Genomic DNA, 19,338 nt, shown 5'->3' on the forward strand with positions numbered 1-19,338 from the left:
AAAAGGGTTTGTGTCATTTTGAAGGCACATGCATGCGGGGTGCACACTCTTAAAATTATCTTGGTGTGTAATTCACATGCTTTTTGGCGTGTAATTCACATGATTTTCTTCATCTTTTTTCGCATGTCGCACAGCATGAGGGTTGCTGTATAGCATCGCTAAAAACCAGTGACAAAACCATTAGGTTCTGAAAGTCCGACCTATTGACTTTGCCAATGCTTGTTTCAAACTTTTGTTAAGTTTATTGATAAAAACAGCCCCGGATCTCTGCCTGAACAATGACTCTGCCGGCAAGCAGTGTGTTCTGATTTTTAACCATGTTCAGGTGTCAATTCTAACCTGACTGTGGGAAATAAAATCAGTGCTTAATTTGAGCAGTGGGGGGACCAGCACTTTTTTCTCCTCATCAGGCATTTATATAGCAGATGAGGGCAAAACACCCAAAGGGGAAAGAAGGAGGAAGAGAAAGCCCATCTCAGAGGGAGAAGGCAGGGACCTACAAGAGAGAGATAAAGATGCAGGGAGTGTCTGGTAGTGGATTAAAAAGGCATGAGGTGGATTCAAGACTATGCAGGCTTGGTATTTGATAGACTGACATTTAATAGAACCAGCTGTGGACGTCTGAGCAGAGGTCTGGGCACCGGCATTCATTCTTTTACAAATAAAGCACTAAATACAATTGTAGAATTTGCTGAAGACCCAGCTACGATCTGAGCCTTTTTTGTACCCACCCCCACTTAAGACCGCGTAGCAAACACTGGGTGCTAGTCCGTCTTTACTATCGTCGACTCTTAGACGCAGTTTTGCTAGTCTCCTGCTACCTGAGAAGCACTTCCACTGGGGCTCTATGCGTCTAGAAACATGTACTCGAGGCACCTGTCAAAGACACTCCTGAAAGCACCCTAGCCCCAAACAAGCACATTGTCCTACAACCACAGAGAGTGAGACATCAAGTTGTTCCATGACAAGAAAGACTACTTCAACACAGCCTATGATTTATAATTTGATTCAAGTAGTTTATACGTAGAAGTAAAAAGGGACAAAGAGGCAGAGATAAACAAGCAATGGCAAAGCCAATAGGCCTGGGTTTAATTAGCTAATTAATTAGAGGTGGTGAGCAAACAAACGAGCCAAACACTGTAAATATGTAACCCATACAACAAACCATGTAAAATATGCAAAAGCCTCTTCAAAGTTGAAAAAAACATTTCTTTTATATGTGGAAGCTTTGACATTAACAGGGCACATTTAAGCACTGCACTGAGAAGTACTTCATTTAAGTGATAGTTTTGTACAACTGGTAGTCTTGAACTCACATATTCGAAAGTGCTTTCATACACGATAATAAAGAAAAAAAGAGTTTTATTGAAATAAAATATTGGCCTAAGATCCCACAATTTGAGCGGGGAAGCCGTGATTTATCCAGGTTTTCTGGTTTCACTCTGTATAAATAAGCCAGTACTTGGGTATCTCTTTGTTTTTCCTAATGTAAAGGATTTGTTTTTACCTCTTGGTGCCTTCTTCTACAATTTTTAAATACAGCGAGAACTCGACCCGAAGGTATTGGAACTCTTTACATGCACCAATTTCATTACACAAGATCACAGGCATGGGGAGATTGCGATATTTGCCCAGAATCACAGGATGCTGATCTGACGTCCTGACTCAAACCTGTTTCACGAGTTCCACTCAAGGGAAGGAGGCAGAGGCAACATGAATGCTAAGCTGGCCATAGGCTCAAGGGTCCAACTGGACCTCTAGCTGAGTCAGAACCAGGCTTCAGGCTGAGCTTTCAGTGACTCGCCGACCTCTTTAATTCATGCAAACACAGGCGTGCACAAGTGTGATGTATGTGTTAAAGCTAGATATATCAACTTTACCAATGCTTGTTTTTCATACATAGTTGCCCTGCCATGCTTCCCAGCCTTTGCAACAGGTTAAAAGGATACCATGGAGTCATATGTAATTATACATGACACTTTCTTAAAACCCCTTTACCTGGTCACTCGCGACAGGTCGATGTGCGTAGTGGCAGCCGGGACAGCCCCGGCCCAGTGCTGCCCGATGTTCAGTGCCTCTGGGTCCTTGCGGTATATATCATGGCACAAGTCGGTCTGTGGGGAGAAACAAAGCAATTGGCTATTGTTCGTGAACACACCTCAACCCCCCTAAGCAGAGGCAAATACTTGGATAGGACGAGCACCAATCCCATCCCAGCTGAAGTGGATCTCAAGACAATGAGGTCTACACCAGGCTCTTCGAGCTTGGCCAAGCACCCGCAAGCTTCACCCTGACCCAGTTTCCAACTTACCCCTTCATCCACCTTGGAATTTTCCTGCTTGGGACTGATGTCTCCATTAGAGAGACGCAACAGCATCAACAGCGCCAGGTGCACACCAACATGAGTCTTCATTGTGTTCAGATCCGATGGGGGTGGTCAACAAGTTTGCAAGCCTGAGGGTAACAGAGGTTTGAGAGGAGGGTTTGTCAATGGGAAGGTCCCCGGTGGTTATGGTGGACTTAGTTGAGGGCAGGTCAAGGTTGAGAGATGCAGAGAAGGGATGGTGGGTAGAGGGGTCTAGAGTTAGAGAGTGATCCCTCAACAAGAGACGAGCGGCAGATAGCGTAGGCCCTCAAGGGAGATCTCCGAGGAGGGACCGAGGAACCAGGACCTGAAAGCAGAGTCAGTAGGGATGGAGATAGAACAAGTCAGGGTGAGGAACCGAAGAGTGGCAGGGCTGAGGTTCTTCGTGTGAGCCGTCTATCTGGATATCATCGAATCACCATGAGAGACCCCGGGGGCAAGTGATCCAAGAGCTGTCGCTGGAGTGAGCTTCTGTGGGGAATGATCCTGTTTGGTTTGCTGAATTCTTGTTTTTTAGAGGAGACCTTTGGTCTCCTGAGATAGGTAAACACTCAGCCCTGTTGACTCTGCAGAGGTGGATGTCCCCTCCTGCACACAGGTGAAGCAGAGGTGGGTGCTAATAGTTTAGGCAATAGGGGGGGGGAGGCCAGAGGCCTTATTTAAAGAGGCAGACCTGTGCCTGAGAGGCAAGGCCTGCTGTAGGGTCCAAAGTCCCTGGCAGAGTTCCAACATGCCCACATGTCCCAGATGTTAATTGTTTTGGTGTAAGAAATCCATGCCACAAGTCCCTTGGCAAGGGCTCTACATGACTTTGACACGTTGCTCACAGACAGTGTACTACACTTTTATGGAGTTTTTGGGCCCACCCAAGGTTTTACTACTGTTAGTTTGGGCAACTACTGTCCCTTTGTTCAGATTATAGCTCTAGTAACAGTTGGTGCCAAAATATTTGAGTAGTTTTGAGCTGAAATGTTGCCTAAAAGTGACCCAAAGCAGCGCAAAGTGCAGTTTTGCATCACTCTGCATCAAGGGAGCGTTCCCTGGGTGGTACATGGGCATTCCCATGCCACCACCCATGTTTCTGATGCAAAACCCTATCTACTAACAATAGTGGACAGGGTTTTGCACCAAAAAATAATGCCACTTAGAAGCAGGCATTGTAAAGTTGTGAGAAAACAGCGATGACTGTATGTTTTATGTTGTATGTATTGCCGTGTTTTAAAAGACAATAACATTTTGTTGAAATAGAAATGCTTTCATTTCTCCTAACTTTTCCCACTTTGCAAATGTGCTGCACTGCACAGCACACCTCCGAAGCGGGAACAGTTTTAAGGTTAGCCCAAGCATAGTATTTTGTAGTGGAGGGGCAGGCTCCCACAGACATCTTTGCACTATGGTCCAAAGGTGAGTGTGTGGTGCTCGGCAGTCTAATTGTACTCCTGCACTGGGGGGAGAGCAGGATAGTGCGGTAGCTCTGTAGATATGGTGCCTTCAGGCCCTCTCCCCATCACGCAGTGCTTCAAATTTGGTTGCTGCATTGAGTGACAGCTTCGTAAATCTGGGCCTTAGTGTTATCCAAGTTTGTTTTATTTTTAAGAACTGTATTTTTATTGTAGTTTTGCAAAAAAAATAAAATACCCAATGTTTAATAGTACCACTACTCGCTATATCCATGATCATTGTCAATCTGCGCACTACCTGGGCCAGTACACATCAACTATTGGACTGTGCATCCTATGGCTAACAGGTGGCTCACCACTCAGAAGGTGCAAGGATATCCTGTACCTTGCCGGAGGGAACCCTAGGGTGATCCGGGTCTTTTATGATTCTAAACAGGTGAATAAAGGTGTCATCAAGTCTACCTGACCCAAAGGCACACTGTCGGCCAGCACCTTGGAGGAATGACTGCAAGCTGTAAAGGAGATGCAGTCTCCTTGTGCATGCCCGCACCATCTTCAAATGCAAAAAGAACAATTGATGGACAGAATGCAGAACAATGTCATACATTCACCCCAGTACAGAGATCTGGGCCTAAATCTATAATTTTTTTGCTCACCATGCCATTCCAGTTTGGACCCAGCCATATGCAAATCATTCTTGACCCTGCACCCAATGGGAACAGTCCAGCCCGAACTGCCAGGCCAGGTCCTCCCTGGACTGGAAACAAGCATCCTAGGACCAGTTTTGGGCTTTCAGTCCTCATCAGCCAGGATAGCTTGACTCCAGTGTCTGGGCATACCCGTCCCACTCGGGGTGACAAATGCAAAATGAACAATTGATGGACAGAATGCAGAACAATGACATACATTCACCCCAGTACAGAGATCTGGGCCTAAATCCATTGTTTTTTTGCTCACCATGCCATTCCTCTTTGTACCCAGCCATATGCAAATCAGTCTTGACCCTGCACCCAATGGGTGGGATGAGTATGCCCAGACATGGGTCCCTTGCTCACTGTGCCGCTGGATTCAAGCTAGCCTGGCTTATGAAGGGTAATACCCAGAAACTGGCCCCAGGATGCTTGTTTCCGGTCCAGGAAGGACCTGGCTTGGCAGTTCTTTCTGGACTGTTCCCATGAGGCACAGGGTCAAGACTGATTTGCATATGGCTGGGTCTAAACTGGGGTGGCATGGTGAGCAAAAGAACGATGGATTTAACCCGGGTCTCTTGTCTGGGGATGGATGTTTGATTTATTCAACATTCCATCCATCATTTGTTTGCGCATCATCGTCAAAGGCCAGTGCAACCCTCAAAGCAGGACCGTCGTCCTTTTCTTCTGTTCCTGCTTGAAGAAGGAAGCACACCCAGGCCCCCCTTAGCCAATCACAATGCTGCAATGCAGTGTTGTGATTGGTCTGAGCACAGTGGTTCAGCGCTCAGACAGGTAGTGCCAACCTGTGTATGCACCTCACCAGGCTGTGCATTACAGCCTGGTGGGGAACATGCAAAGTGTACATGACTGTTTGGCGGGCCCAAGACTGCCGGTCAAACACATTTGTCCACTTAACTCCTCCCCATCCTGGCTTGGACAACAGCCAAGGCCCAGGCCGTAAACCTGCATTACAAAGGGAAAATAAAATGATAATAACCTAGGGTTACTATCATTTTATTTTTCCTTTTTCCACTGCACAAAATGCAGTGGGGTGGCGCTCCTCCGCCCTAGCAGAGGACCCGCCACTGCATAGCTCATCCAGCACAAGTACACTTCCGCTGGCTGACTGACACCGCACCGATCGGTTCCCCACCGCTGCAAAACCATGTGCACCCACTGCCGATGCCTCACCGCAGGAGACTACGAACAAGCAACCCACACTACAGCACCAGTGGGAATCAGGCACAGTTCTCGGGTAATACAGTGTTAAATGTGCTTAATTGTAACCATAATGCCATGCAAATGTCCCTGTATTTCCCCCAGTAACCTGAGGCTGTAGATCTTCTTTAAGGAACCATGAATGTTTACTTCCTGAAATAAAACTATTACTCTAGATAAAAATAATAATAATAACGCTACTTGGACAATCCATTTACAATGAGGGATGCTTGTACTGCATGAACTCCTTGAAAGTAAAAGCCTAAAAGCATACATGCCAACACTTTAGAAGTGAAAAGTTGGAGATTTCTAAAAAAAAAAAAAAACATTCGGAAAAATGTATTTCCCCCATTGACTTCTACTGGGGCCTGAATCGAGTTACTGTCATGTATGGCGTTGCAAGTGTGCTGCTGCAGGATTGGATATTTGAAACGCAAATGTACTTTTTTACATTTCCTGTCAGAAGCACGGAGAAAGCGCCATGGCGGGCAGAGAGGGTGATGCAAGTGCTGTGCACGGGCCTGCAGGAGCAGGTTACTGGCAGTGCGTACTCCAAGTTACACAATATAAGGCCCTGTCAGCTGAAACCCCTGAGGAATCAGGGTTCTGCATGCAGGAATCAGGAGGCGGCAGAATGTAATGTTGTAATGCATGCGTGGTAAAGGTTTTCGTGGAAACGGCCGCGTTGTAGTGGCCGTTTCCCACGGCAGACTAGCCTTGAAATCGGTAGTCTCCCGCCTGAATCGGGAGGGTTGACATGTATCCAAATGAGATGCCCTTGGCATTTCATTTAGCTTGCAGTAGTGTCTGGGTCCAGCATTTCAAGGAACAGGGGCAATCCTTGTTACAAGAGATGCCTAACTGTCCTGATTTGTACAGACCCCAAAGGACTGACCTACCACGGACAGAGCCAGATGCCGGCCCTCGAAGACAAGTGAGAGGCAAACCTTGAGGGGCACCAGCTCAGGGCACAGACGGGCACTGCCAGTGATGGGGCAGAGCATGCAAGCAGCGGAAGACAACGAGTAAGGGCTGGGAGAAATAATAATAGGAACAATAACAACAATACTACTAATACTACAACTACTAATAATAATACTGATAATAATGCTAATAATATTAACAATAATAATGCGAATAATAATAATAATAATATAATACTACTAAAATGATTACTAATACTAATGATGATAATAATAATAATACTGCTACTAATAATAATAATGCGAATAATAACAATACTAATAAGCAATGCTACTACTAACAGTAAGAAGAAGACTATTACTAATAACAATATGAATAATACTAATAAGCAATACTACTACTAATAATAAGAATAAAAAGAATACTAATACTATTACTAGTGCTACTCTACTACTAAAAATACTACTACTAATAATAATAATACTAATAAGTAATACTATTACTAATAATAATAATAAGAAGAAGAATACGAATAAGTAATACTACTACTAATAATAATAAGAAGAATACTAATAAGTAATACTACTACTACTACTAATAATAATACGAATACTAATAAGTAATACTACTACTACTAATAATAAGAATAATAATAATAATACTAATAAGCAATACTACTACTAACAGTAAGAAGAAGAATATTACTAATACAAATATGAATAATACTAATAAGCAATACTACTACTAATAATAATAAGAAAAAGAATACTAATACTACTATTACTAGTGCTACTCTACTACCAAAAATACTACTACTATTACTAATAATAATAATAATAATACAAATAAGTAATACTACTACTACTAATATTAATAATAAGAAGAAGAATACTAATAAGTAATACTACTACTACTAATTATAATAAGAAAAATAATACTAATAAGTAATACTACTACTACTAATAAGAAGAAAAATACTAATAAGTAATACTTCTAATAATAATAAGAAGAAAAGTAATACTAATACTACTATTGCTACTAATACTACTTCTGCTACTAATAAGAAAAATACTAATAATACCTGCATGCACGTGAATAATATGTGCTGTGTCACCATTATCTGCTGCGACCTTCAGTTCTCTGGCTGATGGCTACAAATGGAGTCACCTGGGTTTGCACTTTGTCCTCCTGGTGAAGGCCGCTCACCTCCACACACCGGTCAGTACCACCACACACCCGCCTCCTCTTCCAGGTCACAGCAGGAACAATGAGAACGAATGACTAACAAAGTCCTCTTCCTGGCAGAGCCTCTCTGGGCTGGAACAGAGTCTCCATCTTGAATGTGAGCTGGAGAGTGACTGGGGCCTGTGTTCATCCTGCTTTGGAGGTACCGGTCAGATGCCAGACCCAATCAAACTCAGAGCTCTTTCATATGTAACACCGCAAGCAGCGCTTAATTCGAAAAAAAGAAATAGGAGGTACCATGGCCCTTCTCAGGAGGACACTACAGCTTGCACCGCCCACTTCCCGTGCTGCCAATGCCAGTACCAACACAACTACAAAACATCACACTCTTCCAAGTGTGACAATTCAGACTATTGCAGGGCACCAAGAGGTATTAGAATGGCCTCGATGATAGATATTATTAAATGTTGATATCTATTGAATTATTAAATACTGTTTGGATGAGATGAAGCCAAAAACAGACACACAACACCACCATGTGGTTGACTCTCATAAGTGCCAGAGTTGAGAATTAAGTGCTGGTGCCAAGCACCGGCAAAACACCGCTGAAATTAAGCACTGTCTTCAAACCGACAAGCATCTGTGTGGTCCTTGAGCTATTGTCCCATGATGGGCAGGTATGCTGTCACATGCACAAGATAGACAAGGACAGCCTCAGGATAACCAGTACTTACTATGCCCTCCATATGACAACATACACCCTGTGCATGGTTTCATAGACAGCCACACAAACACGTGCAACACCAACCCCTTGCACACTGTATAAACACAAGGGAGGAGGCGGGGAAGTAAGGCGGCCAGACAGGGGCGACTGCATACATTGCACAAGGGAGGGCCTCGAGTGGACTCAAATATTTGCCTGCAATGGTCGAAAAACTACAAAGCCCACACAAAGTTCAGCAGGGGCAGGTACACACAGCTTCCCCAGCCCTGCCAGCACATTCATCCTTACATAGAGGATGGACTGCTCACTGGAGGCTGCCAAGAATGGATTTTCACCACAAACTGCTAGAGCTGTTTTTCTTTTTGTTTCTAAACCCTGACCTGCCGCTGATGGGTCTTTAGAAGGAGCTGTATATAGTGAGATGTCCATGGATATTTATATTATGTCATTAATATGTCTTCACTACTTCTGCCACTGCACTGGTCTCCTTCTGCTTTGGGCTGCCTGGTGTGTGTTGCCAGGTGGCTCCTCTCTGTCTCAAGGTGCTTCATCAGATGATTTGGGGAGGTCAGGAGGTATTTTTTGCAAACCTGTTCTGTGAAACATTAGAAACTCGAGATGAAGTAAATGCATAGTGTCCATATGTGTGTACTGTCAATGTGGCATGTATGCATGAGTGCGTGAGCCTGGGATGTGCCAGTGTGTTGGTTTGTAATGGGCACGTGAGTTATAAGCAGTTTATCCTGAAGGTTTTAGGTGGCTTGGTGTTTGAGTTTGTGAATTTATTCAGGCACTTTGTTCAGAGTTGCTTTGCTGGTCCTGCTGCAGTCACACAAGGGAGGATGCCAAGAGGCCATGAGTGGCACATTACAGCAGTCTAGACGTGACAGGATTAAGTGTGTGAACCAGTGCTTAGTTTGTAAAACAATAAGTGCCAGAACTCTAGTCAGGAGGCCACTGCAGCTTGCATCACATACCTATGGCCCCTGCCATGCTGCCAGTGATGTTAACAACACAACTACTAACCTTCTGGCTCCCACAAGTGTGACAATTCAGACTATTCCAGGTCTCCAAAGCTATGAGAATGGCTTAGGTGGCAGGTAATAGTCATTTTTAATGTATATTGCATTAATAATTGACTGTTGTGGTCATCTCAGAGCCTGTGTTGATAATTGAATGCCCGTGCCGAGCACCAGAAACCACCGGCTCAAATTAAGCACTGGCGTGAACTAAGGGTTTTCAAGACTGCACAGTATCCTAGGCTTTGCACTGCTGGGAGGGGTATTTGACTCTGTGTTCTTCCCAAGTAAAGTTTAAGGAGGGAACATGTGACAGATCTGTACTGAGAGGGCTGCACATCCCAAGCATGGTGCTTGGTGAGAGTTCAAGAAGGAGAAAACACACCATTTGTTGACAGGTCTGCCCAGGGTTGGCAGGTGGCCTTGTCCAATCATAAAAGGATGATGGCCGACTGCCCATGCATTTTGGTATTCCTAGTTTTGTGCCCTGACCTGTGCCTGCAGCACTTTTAGAAAATCAAAATGAATACTTTTCAACCATTCCTAAAAATGCTTGGCAGTTTTATAACTTACCCCCAAAATATTCTAGGATTGAAATTATAATACAAAGAAGCCTCTTGGAATATTTGGGGGTAGGTTGTCCCACATATTCTAGGACTCGAGTTAGAATAGTAAATTTGACCAGAGGGCAGGCTGCAAACATGTTATCCTTCTGGGTGACCATGACCTCTGACTAGAAGCCGCTGAGATGGAATCTTTCCAGCATGGAAGGCCTACATAAGACTTTGATCTTGCACACCATAATTGATGTTGTGAATCCTATCATAAACACAATAATAAACTCCTATTTGTCATCTGCTATGATCCCTGCAGAATGGAAGCTCGCAGCAGTTAAACCGCTGCAAAAGAAGCAGATTGCAGACCCTTCTACCCTCACTAACCTTCGACCCATCTCTCTTATGCCATCCCGTAGCAAAATCACGGAAAAGCTTGTTAACATCCTACTTACAACTTATTTGGAGGAAACAAACTCGCTTCACCCCAACCAATCCGGTCTCAGAGCGCCACATTCAACAGAATCAGTCCTATTGTATACTGCTGAATCCCTCAGAGCGGCCCTTGATCAAGGAAAAAATGCGGTTCTGGTTCTATTAGACCTGTCGTCTGCGTTCATCACGGTCTCACATGCTGTTCTATTAGACCGTCTCAAATCCTACGGCATTTCCCATACTTTCTTGGCCTGGCTAAAGAATTTTTTACAGAACCGCAGTCAAGTTATTACGCTTGGCCAATATACTTCTAAAGAAAAACCACTGCTCTCTGGTGTCCCACAGGGTTCCAGTCTTAGCCCCACACTTTTCAATGCCTATATAGCCCCGCTGATCCGCCTGATACCGTCTTTCAACATAGAGACCATTTCATATGCGGACGATACGCAGCTAATTCAGGTATTGGACAAGAACACCACTCAGGCGTAAGAAAACCTCCGCCTATGTCTTACCGCCACTTTCCACTGGATGAAAACCAATCATCTAAAGTGTAACTCGGAAAAGACAGAAATACTACCTTAGGGCAAGATAATACCTTTTCCCCGAACATCTGGTGGCCAGATGACATCACTCCCCTACCCAATACAGTGACAGTGGTCAGAAACCTAGGAATCAAATTCGATGCATCACTTTCCTTAAAACAGCAATCACTGGCAGTTGCTGGAACCTGTTTTCAGATCATAAAATCACTCACATATATTTTTTATTTACTTCCCATCTCAGCCAGACAGTAGCTGTGGCCCTAGACACATCTAGATTAGTCTATTGTAATAGCCCCTACGCAGGCACAAACAAGTGAGTCTCACATAAGCTCCAAATGGTCCAACACGCAGCAGCACATCTAGTGCTGAAATGGTCGAGGAGGTCTTCTGCATCGGCGGCTCTAGAAACCCTCCATTGGCTGCCAATTCACAAAAGAGTTTTGTTCAAGATCCTGATAATTACCTTCAGGATAGTCCACTCCTCAGGCCCACACTACCTCCGAACTAGATTCGCGCTGTATATACCTTCCGAGAATCTTAGATCGGCTAACACAAATCTGTTGAAAATTCCAGCATTCAAATATGTCTGTAAGGGAGGAAAATCTCTCGCAGTGATTGGCTCCAGGGCAAGGAACAAGCTCCCTAACCAACTCCGACAGTTTCAGTCCGAGATACTTTTCAGGAAAGCCTTAAAGACCTGGATTTTCTCTGCCCCAGACCCCCTATGTAGAACCCTTATCTAAACGCCTTACTGTTTGCATAGCCACCCAGTACTGTTCTCATCTGGGATCCGCTAAGCGCCATGATGCTCCTTGGAGTAATAGTCATGCTCTACAAGTGTACAATTACATTACATTACTTTACTCATGGTGCATGCTTTTGTGCATGTTCAACCAAAGGCGGCTCCTCCGTGACGACGGAGGAGTGTCGTCCCACTCGTCAGAGTCAGTCACAGAAAAATAATATGACAATAAAACAATAGCAATTTATTTTTCTGTGACTGGCTCTGGTTTAGGCATGTGTGTAGGGAGGGGTTAGGCCATGACAGGGAGGAGTGGTGGACACTTATGGGTGAGCATGTCAGTTTGGTCGGCCTAAGACAGCCGACCAAACAGACATGCGCACTTCTATTACTCCATAGGCTCCACGTCACTGTCTGAGCGGCAGGCCAGGCTACTCGGACCAATCCTGGCGCTGCTCTCATAGCATGAGAGTAGCATCTGGATTGGGTGGGGAGCCTGTGCTTTCCCAGAGAGTGCTGGGAGAGAAGCACCGAGACTAGCGTCGGAGGCGGCGGTCGCGAACGGTATCTCTTTTTAATTATTATTTTCACCTAAATTTGCCGTCCCTCCCAACCACCTGATCCTCTCCCCCTCCCCCTTCGCTTTGTGGCGACCGCCACTCTGTTCCACTGGCAGCAGCTAGGGGAAGAGCAAGAAACAGTAAAGCCATCGCATCCTCCCAGCACAAAGGATGCGTTTGCATATATTTATTGATCCACCCCAAACCATAAAATTTACTATTTTGCCCGAGAGATCATTTTTTCCCCCTTATTTGCAGAGTTAATATGTTTTTTCACCACATTCAAATACAGGTGAGGTATCACTGCGTGTCTTATGTCATTGTAACAGAGGTGTCTGCATTGTACGTAAATATTTCACAAGTTTACGGAAGTGCTTTTGTCTACCTTTCGGTCTAGTACGTACCACAGTTCCTGTGTTTTGTGCTTCACCCTGCTGAGTAAGGATCTGTTTTCATTTTCACTACACAGGCATGGTCCCATCATTAATTTATTTATTTAGGGCTAGATGTAGGTAATTTAAATTTACGGATTCGAAAATACTGAATTTTACCGATTTGGTATTTTCGAATCGGTAAATGCTATGTAGATAAAAAATTGGTAAAAATAGGCCCATAGGTATGAATGTCAATTACCGAATCGGTAATTACCGATTCAGTAAAATAGGGAAAGTGTCATGGGTGGCAGGGTGTCACTTTGACACCCTGTTGCACCCCTGAATAGTGCTTGTGTGCACATGTGGCACACATACATGCCCTGGCCCATGGCACACGTGTAAGTGCACAGATTTGCATTTACAGAGGTATTCGTTATTTACCACCAACTAATAGTTGGTGGTAAATAACGAATCCTGTAAACACAGAAGCACTCTTCACATTGCTTCCTACATTTCATTTACCGATTCGGTAAATACCGAATCGGTAAATGATGATTCGGTAAATACCGAATCGGTAAATACCAATTCGGTACTTACCGAATCGGTAAATTTGCCACCTACATAGGAAAAGCCTATTACCGGTCGGTAACGGCCGATTGAGTTTTATATAGCGCGAACTAGACATGAATGTACAGCTCATCAGGCACTGCACTGAAGAGCACAGCAGGTTTACCACACGTGACTACCACACATGTCTCTTGTTCCCTGCAGGATTTGTGTGCACACCCTACCTCTCCTCAGTGCCCAGTCTCCCCAGGTGCACACATCACTCCATGCACCAATATAGAGAGACTTCTCAGTTTATCAGCTGCTCATTGTTAAAAAAGACAGAGGTATGAGAGAGCCATTCTCTTTACACCCACAGAGGAAGAGAACAAGCCGAGTAGCAGGCCATGGAAGAGGACCAGGAAAAGAATGAGTCCCTCTTTCACTGTGATGTGAGGGGTTGTGTGATGCAGGAGAGGGGTTCCACAGTTTTTTGGTAGACTGAGGGGGCTTGTAAGTGCCTCCTGGGGTGGGAGTAGTCGTCGCTTCCCTGCGCTGCGTGCTACACTATTAATACTCGCTGTTAACATCTGCTAAGATTTACAGACCACAAGTACAAATCGTGGCAAGACCAGCTCAGCCTGCTATCCTCATATCAGTAAATTGAAGCCCACCCTATTGTTTAAGACTTGAACAAGTCACTTTCACTCGGTAAGGCTCTTTCTGGTAGAGACTCTATCTAACCGCAGATACCTCACCTTTTGGCTATGCCCCAGACGTCAGACTGGATCCAGACATTTTTTCAGTAGTACCTCTGGGGGCCACTAGGTGATACCATGCGCTCGGTACTGATGTCGTTCCGCTCTGGAAATGACTTGCAGTGCCTTTATCAGTGCCACCATAGCACAACGGCAACAGTTGCTTCCGAGGCTGTCCGCGTCCCCAAACACAGAGCCCCAATAGCAAATTGGGTGTGACCAGTGTGCAGATTCCTAGACTCAGGATCTTATTAAAGGATAGAGTCCAATTCAGAGAACGGGAACTGTCGAAGGGTCGGAGAGGAATTTGGGCTTTAATAAAGTCTCTACCAGAAAGAGTGCTACCAAAGGTATGTAATGTCTGATAAAGAGTTCTACCTGCAGATTCCTTTCTTATTGAATAGATACCAAAGCAGTGCCTATTTGTAGATGGGTCTGTGAATTTACTCAAACCAGAAAGTCCTGTGAGACTAAAGGGCAAAATGCTCCTCTTGGTAAACCTGGCTGTTCCGGTAGTAGTGCCTAATGAATGTACAGTAAGATGCCTACGTAGCTGCCTGGCAGATGTCCAGGACAGGAACTTCGAGTACCAATGTAGTGGTAGCAGCTTTGGCTCTAGTGGAATGAGGTTGCGGCTCTTTCGGAGGCTGCTTTTTGGCCAGTGAGTAGGAGATCTTAATGCAGAACACAATCCAGCATGATATGGTCCATTTCTGCACGACCATACCTTTTATCATTCTGGTGAACACCACAAAGAGCTGATCGCCCACCCTGTGTTCTCTGGTACAATCGATGTAAAAGCTCAGCAAGCCTCTCCTCCTGCGTAGAATGGTGAGCTGGACCAAAGAATGAAAGTAAGGTGATATGTTGACCAGCGTCACAACTTTAGGCAATAAAGTCTGTGTCCACAGAACCAGTATGTCTGGGAAGTAGGTGTATCTCGGGTTGACGCAGAGAGCTTGAAGCTCACTTACATGCCGCACCGATGTTATGGCATTGAGGAACACTGCCTTGAGGGTGAGAAGCTGCAAAGCACAGCTCAATAGGAATGCACTTCAAACATGTGAGGACCAAGTTAAGGTCCCACTGTGGGGGGGGGGGGAGGATGAAACAGATGTTGTAAGCCTTTTAACCCCTTGGCCGCGGCGGTAATTTCGCCTCGGCGCTGGGGGGGAGGGGGGCCGCGCGGCGCCGACATGCTGGTGATGGAACCACTCCGTCACCAGCCACGGGGCTGGAGGGGCAGCTTGATCGGAAGACAAATACTCATGACCAGGTTCTCTGGATCTCAGACACTCTGTGCTCAATCTGGAGGCCACTAGGATGACTTGGGCCCAGTCGATCTTGATCTTCAGTACTCGGGGCAGAAGAGGTATCTGCGGGAAGACATACAGGAGTCCAGATTTCTAACTTAGGTGGAATTCATCTCCTAGCAAGAGGCACATTGGAAACTACAAAACAGAACTGCTGACATTTCGCGTTCTTGGGTGCAATGACCATTCATGATATGCTAGGTGTTAGCGGTCGAGTTTGTCTGGCCTGGCATTCAACGATCCTGCCAGGTGGTTTACCATAAGGAAAATTACATGATGGTCCAGACAATTACATAGGCACAGTGCCTCCTATCACAGGGTCTGTGATATCACCCGCCCTGTTTGTTACAATACCACATGGCAGTGTTATTGTCCGTAAGCACCTGTACCAGCCTTCCCTTCAGGGATGGAAGGAAGGCTTTCAGCGGATGGTCCTGGGCTCCAGAAGGTTAATATGGAGGCCAGAAGCCTCTGATCTCCATCTCACCTAGGGGGCTGCCCCAACCCAGAAGTGACGCATCAGTCACTACTGTCAGCTCTGGCTGGGGTAAGCAGAGGAGCCTATCGATGACCCAATCGCATTCCAGCAACCACCACTGTAGATCTTTTGCAGTCTCCGCTAAGATCTGGATGTAGTCAGACACATCCCTGTGATGATGGGCCACCGAGACTTCAGATCCCACTGCAGAGCCCGCATATGTTATTTAGGGAATTTGTAGAGCGCAACTATCACCTTACAGGCATCCTGGCGCTTAGGCTTCACAAAGTGGCAGACAAGAGTGTGGCAGGGGAAAGGGGTCCAGCCGATTAAACCTTCGGAAACAGCCAAGTTTTTACACATTTCCTGAAGAGGAGAAGTTCCTCGGTTTGACGGATGTTACCTGGTAAGCTGTACCAGCAGGATGCCATTGGTTCCTGCAGCCTCAGAGTTAACTTCACTGAAATAAAGGACAGAGGCTGAAAGATCAGGCTCAGAGCCTGAATGTCCTGGACTCTCCTTTCCAGGGATAAGGCACAAAACCAAACCGTGTCCAGAATGGATCCAATGAAAGAGCATCTGAGAAGGAGTCAGGGGTGACTGCAGCAGATTGGTAGTGGACTCCAAAGATGACAGGTTTGCTGTAGTCTTCAGCAGCCAATCGTCGAGGTAGAAGACTGGAACCCCTCACGTCCAAAGGTGTTCGAGAACTCTGGCTGCCATCAGCATGACCACCACAAAGGAAGCGCTTTCTTCAGTGGCAGGGCCTGGGGTGAGGAAAGACCACAATCAGGAAAGATGTCAAGGCCACTGGCCTCCAAAAGGTCATCTAACCAGCTTTCCTCTTGGCAGGGTTGTCAAATTTCATCACCTGTGGAAGAGGTTTGGCGCAGCGTCCAGGGCAACTGACTCAGGAACCCGGGGCTCACGGTTCGATCCCCGGTGCCGGCTGCAGATCAGCCCAGCACCATGCGACTCTGGGCAACAGCTCGCTTAATCTTCCCGACGGCTCCCAGTGCCTTGACACCTTCGGGTAATTGTTTGTGCTTTACAAATACTGGACATTTATATTATAGTCGTCATCAGGATCCATTCTGAACAAGGAATGCAATGTATGAATTCTGCCTTCTGAAGGTAGAACGTTGAGTGGGTCAGATTGAAATTCAATGGAAACAGAGCGCAGCCGTGATCCATTTCAAACAGCACCCGCTGAGTGAAAGAGCACAATAAGCACCTCGTCCTCTGGCGTAGATGGAATCAGCATCACCACTCCGGGAACTAGCGTGGGTCGTGAAGTCAAAGGTGGAGTCAGTACAAGAACCGGGGAAGACCCAGTGGTGGGTTCAGAGGGTTAAACTAGCACCATGGGTGAACCCACCTGCGGTATCCCTGACAGAGGACCTCGCGGGCCTTTGAGGCCTGCAGGCATGCCAGAGGGAGCCAGAATAGATGTCAAGAGCCAGAGCATGGCCTCGCATAACTCTTAGATCTGCCTCAGCGTAGCAGAAGGCCCTGGAAACTTGGGTTCTACCAGGACAAGTTACAGGATGTGCTCAAATGTCGACCGACTTTGGGAGCAAGATCGGGAGGTATGGTGACTCCATCATGCCTTCTCAGGAGTACCAGTGTGGTGAGTAGGGGCCGAGTCCCGCTTGGATTTTCGAAAGTTTTTTCTTCGACTTACTCAAAGATTTGGAATGTGACGATGCCCGACCTCGAGATTGGCTCTTGCAACTTCTAGAATAGAAATAGGACTGAGACTTGGATCTGTTTTGGAAAGCAGTCAACCAGAGATTGACAATATAGTTTTGCCTCGGGGTCCCATATGGCCTTCAGGTTTATCGTCATGTAGTCGCTGCAGGCCTTAGAGTCGTGGCTCACAGGCAACCCTGATGGCAATCTGTCACAGATGGTTGCTTGTGACAGTTCTGACAGTGTTTAAGATCTGCCGTTTCAAGAGGTTATATTTCCCATGCACACTGTAATGAAGGAAACAAAGGTTTCTCAGAGGCATGGGGTAGCTCCAGACCTGCATCTGGTGGCGTGGAAAGAAAGGAACTGACGTCAGCATATGGGAGTGGCATCGATATAGGCTCCGCATGTTATTTCTGGAGCGGAACCATGTCAAAGCATAGCCACACAGTACTACCTAGTGGTGCATAGAGGTACTATTGTAAAAGTTGCCCGATCCAGTCTGATGCCTGGGGAATATTCAAAACGGGAGGGATCGGCTGTTAGAGGTCTCTATCAGAATCCACCAACAAGATGGCTAAGCAACTTAACACTTGCAAATGAAATTCGCAGTGATCTGAATCTGAATTCAGGGTAGGTAGGCTCTTCCTTCCATTCCTCAAAGGTCGGTACCATTACATTAGGAAATAATCACATCTATTATTTACAGAATTAGAAATTGGAGAATTGTGGTGTGGAAATGTTATTCACAGCACTTAGAAATGGAAGACATGTGATATAGAGTACTCAATATCATCATCATCAAATCTTTATTCGGTTATTAAAAGAGAACAACCATAAAAGTACAATAAAATCACAATTTACAGAATCTCATCATAAAATACAAATAATTCATCACCAATCAGGATATAATAGATTTCCGTGATCTAAAAACATTTTTCAAAAACGCTGAAATAGATGCGACAGTTAAAATATTATCCAAACATTGAACAGCTAAAAAAGCAGGATGACAGCGATTTATTTCCATGGTCTTTAGCAACGGAACAATCCATCTTCGTCTTGGAATTGAATAAAATTTACAAAAGAAAAGGATATGAATGTCTGATTGTTCAGAAGTTTCGTCACATAGGCATTTAGGTAAAACTTTTGTCCAATCATTCATGTTGGGGAAGCTAAGCGACCTGAATATATTATTTAATCTAAAGCGAGTTAGAAAAAAACTCTCGTAATCACTCATTTGCAATTTTACATATGGCTGCATTTTTGGGGTAATTATTATCAACTGATGAGCAACCACCGTTTGTTTCAACATCTCGTTGGTTGTTCTACGCTTTTCCAGATAACTCATGCACTTTTCCTTCAGTGCTTTTCTGGAAATATCACACAGATAGAGGTTCAACAAACTAACTTTCCAGACTTAGGTCGGTGAGAAACTTCCTCACATAACTTAGCCATCCAACTCTGCCAACGTTGTCTAGCCTCATCACATCGTTCAAGATGGAACGGTTTAATTTACATTCTTTGATGGTCCAGGCCCTATGCCATATCAGAACCGGTGCAACCTTTATTGTATCTTCTAAATATGGTTCCCCAAGTTCAGTGTGGCATGTATGTAGATACACTTTCTGGAACAGCTAAAAGATATTTCATAAAGGAGTTTTCCACCACCTGTAATGATCTCACGTTAGCGTGTCCCCACAATCCAGCACCATATGTAACAATTGCTATGTATGTCACTCTATACACTGTAAGCATCTCCCCAATTGGTTTTCTACCCATTCTTTTACTAACTTTTGATTTGCAAAACAGTAACCTTC

The 19,338-nt window shown here is 45.2% G+C and overlaps 1 protein-coding gene across 1 annotated transcript in view; it reads right to left on the reverse strand.

Annotated features, from left to right (window-relative positions):
* The window catches only part of SHBG (sex hormone binding globulin), a 126,360-nt gene extending 123,484 nt beyond the window's left edge, over window positions 1-2,876 (reverse strand). The window contains exons 1-2 of the mRNA XM_078668870.1: window positions 2,312-2,876; window positions 1,999-2,114 (exon numbers count right to left, since the gene is read on the reverse strand). Coding sequence (XP_078524996.1) covers window positions 1,999-2,114; window positions 2,312-2,413 — 218 coding nt within the window. The 5' untranslated portion in view covers window positions 2,414-2,876. The remainder of the gene's footprint in view (window positions 1-1,998; window positions 2,115-2,311) is intronic.
* Between the last annotated feature and the right edge of the window lie 16,462 nt (window positions 2,877-19,338).

Source organism: Lissotriton helveticus, chromosome 12, assembly GCF_964261635.1.
Source record: "Lissotriton helveticus chromosome 12, aLisHel1.1, whole genome shotgun sequence".
In the NCBI taxonomy this organism is placed as follows: Eukaryota; Metazoa; Chordata; class Amphibia; order Caudata; family Salamandridae; genus Lissotriton; species Lissotriton helveticus.